Here is a 7,769-nt window from a genome sequence, read left to right as displayed (position 1 = left end):
CCTTAGTTATTTTGATTGCAAGATGAGCTAATTTTGCAACACAGGAATGCTTTTACTGGTTTGGGTTCCATGTTTAAAACCAGAGTCACCAGACTATCTTAATTTTCAGTTGAAAATTAAGTGAAAATTAAGTGCTAGGAATTCTGAAGTAGTTTTGTTGTGTGTGTTGTCAAGAGGGAAAATATGTCTGGGATAAACTGAGAAGTCTAACAAGGTCTGCCTTACTAAAAGGTTCAGTTCTTAGGCTGCATCCTCCCCTCTGACATCCTGAGTGGTGATGGTCTCACGTTGCTCTGTGCTTGGTATTTTCCTCTCTGTATCTTCTGCCACAACTTCAGGTGAGCTTTTTGCTGTGGTGCAGCTGAAGGCTAACGCCTCCTTTTTTAGGACTTTTGTGAAGGGAGTGATTTTAGCTGCAGGTGTTGGGTCATAAACCATCCCAAGCAACCCCCTTGGAGTAACTTTTTATATTTATAATTAATAACACGCCTTGTACTACTTCAGATACAACAATATCCAGTTCAGATACAATAACATCCTGTAGGGAGAGGCGAGACCCGGCTGCTCTGCCAGGTGCCGGTGAGGGAGTGCTCTGGGGCAGCGGTGTCGGGTGATGATGTGCGGGTCCCTCCTGGTGCGGGGGGAGCTGGCGGGACCCCCTGCTCCCAGGGGAAAGGCCGAGTACCGGCTCCTTGTTCACCAGCCCGAGCCTGCTGTGCTTATTTCGGAAAAAAATAAAATAAAAATACAAATACAAATAAAACCCCCGTAAACTGCCTCGTGTCTCCTGCACTTCCTCCCGGCCGCGGCGGGAGGTTTTGGGGGGAAAACAGAGGATTTAGGGTCAGCGGGAGGCGTCACGTGCGGGCTGGGGAGCCCCGCCCCGCGGGCAGCCATTGGCTGGAAAGGCTGAGGGTGGGGCGAGGGTTTGTGTCGCCCCTCGCCATTGGCCGGAGCCGCGGGTCTGCACAGAGCAGGGCGGCGATTGGTGGCGGAGGGCGCCCCTCGGTGGGGAGGGGAGGGGAGGGCAGCATGGCGGGCGGCGAGAGCTGGAGGGTGAGTGGGGCGGGAGGGGCGGCAGCGCGGTTGACCTCGGCTCGGTCCGATTCGGCCCGGCCCGGCTCAGCCTTGTTTCTCTCCGCTTGCAGCCGCCGCGGCCGTGCGAGGACTACTGGTGGGAATGGAAGCACTGCCGCGGGCTGCGCCACGCCTTCCACCACTACTACGCGCACGGGGAGCTGCCAGTCTGCGACCAGTGGCGGGAGGACTACGAGGCCTGCCAGGCCTGGCTGAGGGACCGATCCGCTGCCGCACAGGTACCGCCCGGACACGGCCCGGCCCGGCCCGGGGGCAGCGCCAGCCGGTGCAGACAGCTGCTGCCCCGCCCCTTCCCCAGGAGTCTCCGTGCCCGGGGCTCTCAGTGCCGGTGGGAAAGGAGCCGCGCAGCCCCTGTGGGCGGGAGGGCAGAGGGCGAGGGGGGAGATGGAAAGGGCGGGGGTGCTCGGGGGGGTGGGTTTAACATTCCCCGTCCTTTTCAGCCAAGCAGGACGGGGTCTGGTGGGGAAGGCAGCACAGAAGTGTTAGGTTTTTCCTGCTGGAGGAGTCAGAAGCAAAACATGAAAGTGACACAGTTAAAAGCTTGTTTCCTGGCTTACTTAGGTAGTACTTAGCAGCTGTATTTAAGCATGATAAATTTAGTTCCTTGTTTTAACTCATCACAGCAGGAAATAAGCTCTGTAAGATTTAAACATCCAACACTATCATGGTAATTTTTTTTTCTTGTATTTCAGGAAGCTTTGTGCAAGAGTGAGAGGGCTCGAGTTATGGAAAAACAGAAATATGCTCCAGTGTGGACGTTCAGGAAGAGTCCACCACCAGACTGGTATCTTCCACTTGACCAAGACAAACCAAATTAGCAAGACTTTTGCTGTCTTTGGTCAGTAACACCATACACAGTTCAGAGTTATGCTGCATTTTTTTTGTTCATGTCATCTTGAAATGATATAACTGTAGCTCTGCCCTGCAGTACCTTAGCACTCATTCAAAAATACAGTTTATTTAAACACCCAGGATTTTTTTAAAGGCATGATTAAAGTGCTTAATTTAATTAAGTGCTCTTCTACTACTGACTCTTTAGGATTTCATCTCAGCAGGCAGCTCCCAAATTAGGACATACATCATCTAGGTCCTCTTGCTAGACAAGGACCTCTTCCCCAAACAGCCAATGTTGAACACTTCTGGAACCAGGTACCCACCCAGGTCTTCCAGATGGGAAAACAAAAGCAAGGTGGGACTCCACCCACTGACAACTGCCGTGGGTTAAGAGCTTCTCATCTGGAGTGATGATGTTGCAGACCTTGAAACGGCAACCTTGCCCTTTGTGAAGCTGCTCCTGAATGCTGCTATGTGTCAACAGCAGTATTCAAAATTACTACAAAAATAAACATTTAAATTACCAGAGAAATCTCGTTTGTTTTAGGGCAAAGCTGCAGAAACGTCATTAAAATACTTACAAGGCAAAATAAAACAAACACCTCTTAAATATTCTGTAACAGTCAGCTGCTGCCTCCCTTATGGTACAGGCTCTGATGTGATGACTGTGACATTCTTTCCTCATAACATGGGAATCTTCTAAGTTCTGGCTTATGCAGAACAAAAAATGGTTCTCAGGTGTATGGAGGGAAGAGAAACAAGCTCAGAAAGATAAAATACCCTGTGAAATATTCCTTCTGTCTTCTTCTGGCATGGCACACGTGTTGGGTGGTGAATTCTGAATTTTTTTGGGTGTTTTATTACCAAGATAGAAGATGGCTGTTTAAAAACAAAAACCCAACAGACAAATACTTCAACCAAAAAATGTTTTTGTGGTTTTTTTTTTCATTCACACACACCTACAGTATTTTAGCCCCCAGAGGGCATTGTTTATTCTATTCCATTCTTTCCTCCTTCAGGCAGCTGAGTAGCTCATGGCAGATGAACAACAAACTCCATCACTGTGTATACACTTTGGTGATATCAACACATTTTCCTTCAGGAGGATCATAACCAGGAAGTGGTGGGGTATAATTAGGTCCATCTCTCTCAAAGGGGAAAAGCCCCTCATCTCTTCTGATTGCTGCCTGATACAGCTCCTCAGATTCAAGCTGAAGTTCCCTTAGTGCCTCTTGCTGAGCTTGTACAAGGCTCTGGATTGCTTTCTTTTCTGTCTTATCTTGTTTCTGCTTAAACAAACACCACTTTTTCAAAAGTAAAACTCGTCTTTCAGTCTCCTCAAAGGACAGGGGGGGAAGATTTCTCACCCTGATAAAGAATAAGATAACATTGTCTTTGAGAAATACTCTGCAAAAAGCAAATAATAATAATAAATAAAACCAAACCAAAAACCCAACAAAAGTTAAAACGATGAAAAAAAACCCCACCCAACCCAAAGAATACATTTCATTCATGCAATGTCTGTGAGTTTTTCCACAGTCACTACATCAGAAAACTTATGTTACTGTTTTTTCACTACTTTTAGAACAAACAAGGAAAATTTGTTTTTCACTTTTGTGTTTTGAAGGTTTTGATCTAAATCTGGCACTACACAGCAGTTTTGCAGAGAAAGAAATCAGAAGTGTTTCTACCATGAATGCAAGTGCATGGTGAAGGACAGGCTTGCTTACCTGCTGCTATCTGAGTATTTAAGTGGTGGTATAAAATCCTCGATTGGAATCAGTTCTGGAGCTGCTTTTTCCAACTTTTTAATCTTCTTTTTCATACGATCCTTCTGTGCTTGCTCTCTCCTAACATCCACTTTCTTCTTCTTCTTTGGTTGTGCTCTACGATGGAAATAATACATTATCCTGGATATCCTGGATCTGTGTGTACATATGACATGCTCCCTAAACTAATCCTCTCAGGGCACCTCTGGGATATAATTCCTGACTTGTGGATCATCCAACCTTCATGAAGTGTAATAGTCTCTTTGATGGTACCTAACAGCTACCAGGATATTTAAAATCTTGTTGAATCAAAACAAAACATGGATACCAAAATTGACACAGATAAATGAAGGCTGTTTTGGATACCACATCACTTTAAAGTGGTTTTGGTTCAGCTAGGCTTTCACTTCCATTGCTGCTCAAAAAGGAATGCCAGAGCACAGGTAAAATCCTAACATTTCCAACCATAAGCAAAAGCAAAACCAGCTACACCAAAGCATAAAGTACAACTCTATAGGGTTATCATTAGACCCTCCTCAAGAAGCCAACAGTTCTTAACTGCTTTTGCATACAGTGCCTTAAAATCAAGCATCTATAATTAAAAGCTAATTTGGACCTGGGAAAATCTGTGTTCTGCTAAGGAGGAAAACACTTGTAGATAAGTCCATGGTAGCTGCACTCACCTGACAGGGAGCAATGCCCTGAATGCCAGCAGTGAGCTCTGCCAGTGACTTCCTCTGAATGGAACCGTCTGGGGCAGCCAAGAACTGAAGAAGGAAAAAGAACATAAAGCATGAGGAAAAACTGACTTTGATGGTTTTGTTCTTGCAAAATGCAAGATCTGTTTATTAGTCATAAACTACAGTGATGACAGGACACAGTGCTTGTCCAGAGATGACAACCTCACACTTCAGTGAGTTCAAGTCTGGGCTGGGGCAGTGCTGTGAATCCACAGGCAGAAAGGTTTTTAACTCCATCAAGAGGCTCGAGTAATTTTACTCTTGATCTCCGATAAGGGCCCCTCTGATCTGCTGATCTGGGAGAAGCCGTCTCTGAAATCCTGGAGGCTGTCACAGAGAGGGACCGGGTCCGGACGCCCGCACACAGCGGGCTCAGGCCGCCGAGGGAGCCCCGGGCGGGAGGGGAGCAGCACCCGGGCAGGCCGAGAAAGGGCAAAGCGGGAACACCGAGCACGGGGCGCTTCTTGGGCTCCCTCCTCCCGGGCCCGGGGCAGAGCAGCCGCAAGGGACTCACCCAAAAAGCCGCCCCAGCCCTACCTCAGATGGGCGCCTCCGGGAGCCGCCCAAGCCCGGCACAGACCCCGGCCCGCCCGGGCCGCCGCGGCCAACATGGCTCCCCGACGCGGCCAGCGGTGCGCCTCTACTCCCCCTCCGGCCGGGCTCCGAGTCCTGCGTCCCCTATTCCGGCTCACGATCGTTCCGCCCCTTCTCGCCGCCATCCTGCGTGGCGGGAGACCCGCGGGAAGGCCCCTCCCGCGCCCCGCCCGCCGCCACCGCCCCGCTGCGCCCGGCAGGGGGCGCCCGTCCGCCCGGCGGCTCCCGCCCTGGAGGCGGGGCGGCGGCGCCTCGCGGGATCTCGCCCCCCGCCGGCCGAGGCGGGGGAACGCCGGGGCTCGGGGGTGGCTGTTTCCCGCCGGGCCGGTTAGGCGGTTGCCAGGCGCCGAGTTCCGGCGTTGCCGGGAGCCGCCGGGAGCCGAGCGGGGGATGCGGTCGGGCGGCGGGGGCTGCGGCACGGGCGGCGCCGGGGCATGGAGCGGCGCTGAGGCGGCTCCGGCCGGCGGAGGGGGCGGGCAGAGCGGCGCGCGGCGGGGGCCCATGGTGGCCGGCGGCCGCTGAGCTCCGCCGCTCGCTCGGCCGCGGAGGCAGCCCGGGCGGAGCCGCCCTGGGGTCCCGAGGGCGGAGGCCGGCGGGGGCCCCGGGCGGGGAACAATGAAGCTCCTGAAGCCGACCTGGGTCAACCACAATGGTGAGGGCCGGCTGGCCGCGCCGCCGGGCAGCAGGTGCCGCGGGGCCGGGCGGGCAGGTGCGGCGGGGGCACCGAGGGGGGGGCAGCGGGCCGCAGGTGGGGCGAGGGGACCGGGTGGGGCGGAGAGGTACACGCGTGGGGCGAGTTCGAACGCGGGCGAGAGGGAGCCGGGGACGGTGGCCCAGGCGGCCGTAGCCGTTTGTAGCCGATGTTTGCCCACCCCGGGCTCCCCCCGCAGCGGGGAGCGGCGGGCGAGTACGCGGGGAGGCAGCGGGCAGGTGCTGCGGGAGCGGGGAGCAAGAAGTCCTCACCCCCCTTCCCGGTGTCCTGGGGGCTTCTCTGCAGTCCCCGGCCGGGCAGGGGCGAGAAAACGGAACCGGGGTTTGCAGAGGGGTGGGGTTTGCCAAAGCGGAGTTTGTCTGCGGAGCGGCTCGGCCGGAGAAGCTCCAGAAGATGGCTGAGGGCAGCCGGGAACGTTCAGCTTTCCCCCGCCACCTCGGGGCTGTGCCCGCGGGTGGGATCCCGGCGGGAGCGTGTGCTGGGGCCTGGGGAGGGCTGGAGCCGAAAGCTGAGCTGCTGTTACCTGCCGGGCAGGAGTGCGGGGCAGCTGCGGGGCTGTGGAAGCGGAGAGGAAGAGCTCGGATCGAGCGTGGTCTGTGCGAAACAGGGAGGAGGCTTTTGTGCAGCTGCTGAGGGACCTGCGGGGCCAGCACGGCACTGGCCACGGGGCAGAAAAGGGACCTCCGAGTACTTTCAGAGCAACCCCCTGAAGTTATATAGTGTCCTGTCTGCCACCCCTCTGGTAATTTTGAAGAGATTTGTGAGCTTGAACGCTTTCAGAATGAAGTGTCCCCATTGACAGAAAGCTCTCTGCTTTTCTAGCTCGGGGAGCACAGGGTAGGTTCACTGTTGCATTTTTACACTGGTTATGATGAATTTTGAGATTAAGACCTGTACTGTTCCTGGTGAAGCTGTGAGAAGGAATCTAACATGTTCTGTCCTCAAATTCATGCTGTGTGCTTTATTGCAACTGCATCTTTTATACCCTAGTACAAATGCCAATAGTTGGACTCGCCCAGCTGATGGATTTTTAGAATAAAACCAAGCTGGAGACAAGCTTATTCAAGCTGAAGAAGTGTGCTTTGAGTTAGAAACCACAGTTGCAACTTTACATCTGCCTTTCTGCATGCATCGTTGTCTTTGTGATCATGCTTCAGGTTTTAAGAGCAGAACTGAAGCCATGAGTGGAAATACACATCCATCTTTACTTGAACCACTCCCTTGGGGCTGTACAGTCAGCAGATGGACCTAGCCCCTAGCCTTTTCACAAAAGGTTGTATGAATGTAAAAAAAAAAAAAAGGAAGTACTTTTTTTATTTTTTTACATTTCTGCTTGGTTAATCTAACCAAATGTAGCATTTACATCTTAATCTCTGCCTGCCTGTGGGCAGACCAGGTTGTGTCTTTGAGTCTGCAGTGGCAGCACACTTACCACCAGCTGAATAAAAACTTTAGCCTAAATTTCAGCAGATCACAGCAAATAGATTTGTAACGTCTTTCCTTATCTCTTTAATGGATGCACTTTTGTTACAGGTATGTATTTGAAATACATAGCAATTTAAAAGAGGTCTGACCATTGCAGAAAAGAGTCTTCAGCCAAGCAGCTTGCAGCAAGGCTTCATTTATAAAGCCCTGTGATACTTTTCCTAGTGGATAATGCACTCTCTGCAGCCTCAATAGTCCCAAATTTTATTCCTGCTTCTGCTGCTGTCCTGCTGGGATGACTTTGAGCAAGTTACTTTGTCACAATCTCGCCACCAGCAGAGCAGCCATTCATCACTGGCTTCATTTGTAAAATGCTCTCAGGTCTCCTAACATATACAGGACTACTGACATTCATGTGTTCTTGTCCTTGGGGCAAAGAGTGCTGGATACAAGCAGGTGAGTTTAGTCAGCCTCTCTTAGCTTACTCAGGTTGCAGATCCTGCAGGCATTGCTGCATGCAGGCAGTCTCCATCACTCTTAATGGGACTCTGTTTTTGCTCTGAAACCTCTCCAGAAACAGGGTTAAAGATAATTTAT

The 7,769-nt window shown here is 52.0% G+C and overlaps 3 protein-coding genes across 6 annotated transcripts in view; 2 read left to right on the top strand and 1 right to left on the bottom strand.

The window, feature by feature from the left end:
• The first annotated feature begins 963 nt into the window (after positions 1-963).
• Positions 964-2,243, top strand: C15H22orf39 (chromosome 15 C22orf39 homolog). Of its 2 annotated transcripts, XM_030460388.1 has the most exons (4): positions 964-1,056; positions 1,149-1,316; positions 1,791-1,936; positions 2,138-2,243. In XM_030460388.1, exons 1-3 carry the CDS (start codon positions 1,033-1,035, stop codon positions 1,914-1,916), a joined length of 318 nt encoding a protein of 105 aa, XP_030316248.1. In that variant the 5' UTR covers positions 964-1,032; the 3' UTR covers positions 1,917-1,936; positions 2,138-2,243. The 2 variants fall into 2 exon arrangements, with proteins under 2 accessions (XP_030316248.1, XP_030316247.1); XM_030460387.1 differs by having other exon boundaries at positions 1,791-2,243.
• A 598-nt stretch (positions 2,244-2,841) lies between these two features.
• MRPL40 (mitochondrial ribosomal protein L40) lies at positions 2,842-5,181 on the bottom strand. The gene is made up of 4 exons (XM_030460386.1): positions 4,979-5,181; positions 4,385-4,468; positions 3,663-3,818; positions 2,842-3,300 (listed from the first exon to the last, which is right to left on the bottom strand). The coding sequence occupies exons 1-4, from the start codon at positions 5,158-5,160 to the stop codon at positions 2,991-2,993; spliced, it is 732 nt and encodes a 243-aa protein (XP_030316246.1). The 5' UTR covers positions 5,161-5,181; the 3' UTR covers positions 2,842-2,990.
• Positions 5,182-5,561: 380 nt separating this feature from the next.
• The window catches only part of LOC103536653 (protein HIRA), a 29,467-nt gene continuing 27,259 nt past the window's right edge, over positions 5,562-7,769 (top strand). For 2 of the 3 annotated variants that reach the window (XM_030460692.1, XM_030460690.1), the window contains exon 1: positions 5,562-5,687. In XM_030460692.1, coding sequence (XP_030316552.1) covers positions 5,651-5,687 — 37 coding nt within the window. In that variant the 5' untranslated portion in view covers positions 5,562-5,650. The remainder of the gene's footprint in view (positions 5,688-7,769) is intronic. The other variant, XM_030460691.1, reaches the window with a different exon arrangement.

This window comes from Calypte anna, chromosome 15, assembly GCF_003957555.1.
Source record: "Calypte anna isolate BGI_N300 chromosome 15, bCalAnn1_v1.p, whole genome shotgun sequence".
Taxonomy (NCBI): Eukaryota; Metazoa; Chordata; class Aves; order Apodiformes; family Trochilidae; genus Calypte; species Calypte anna.
Note: the sequence above shows the minus strand (reverse complement) of the source record. Positions and strands in the feature narration are given on the sequence as shown.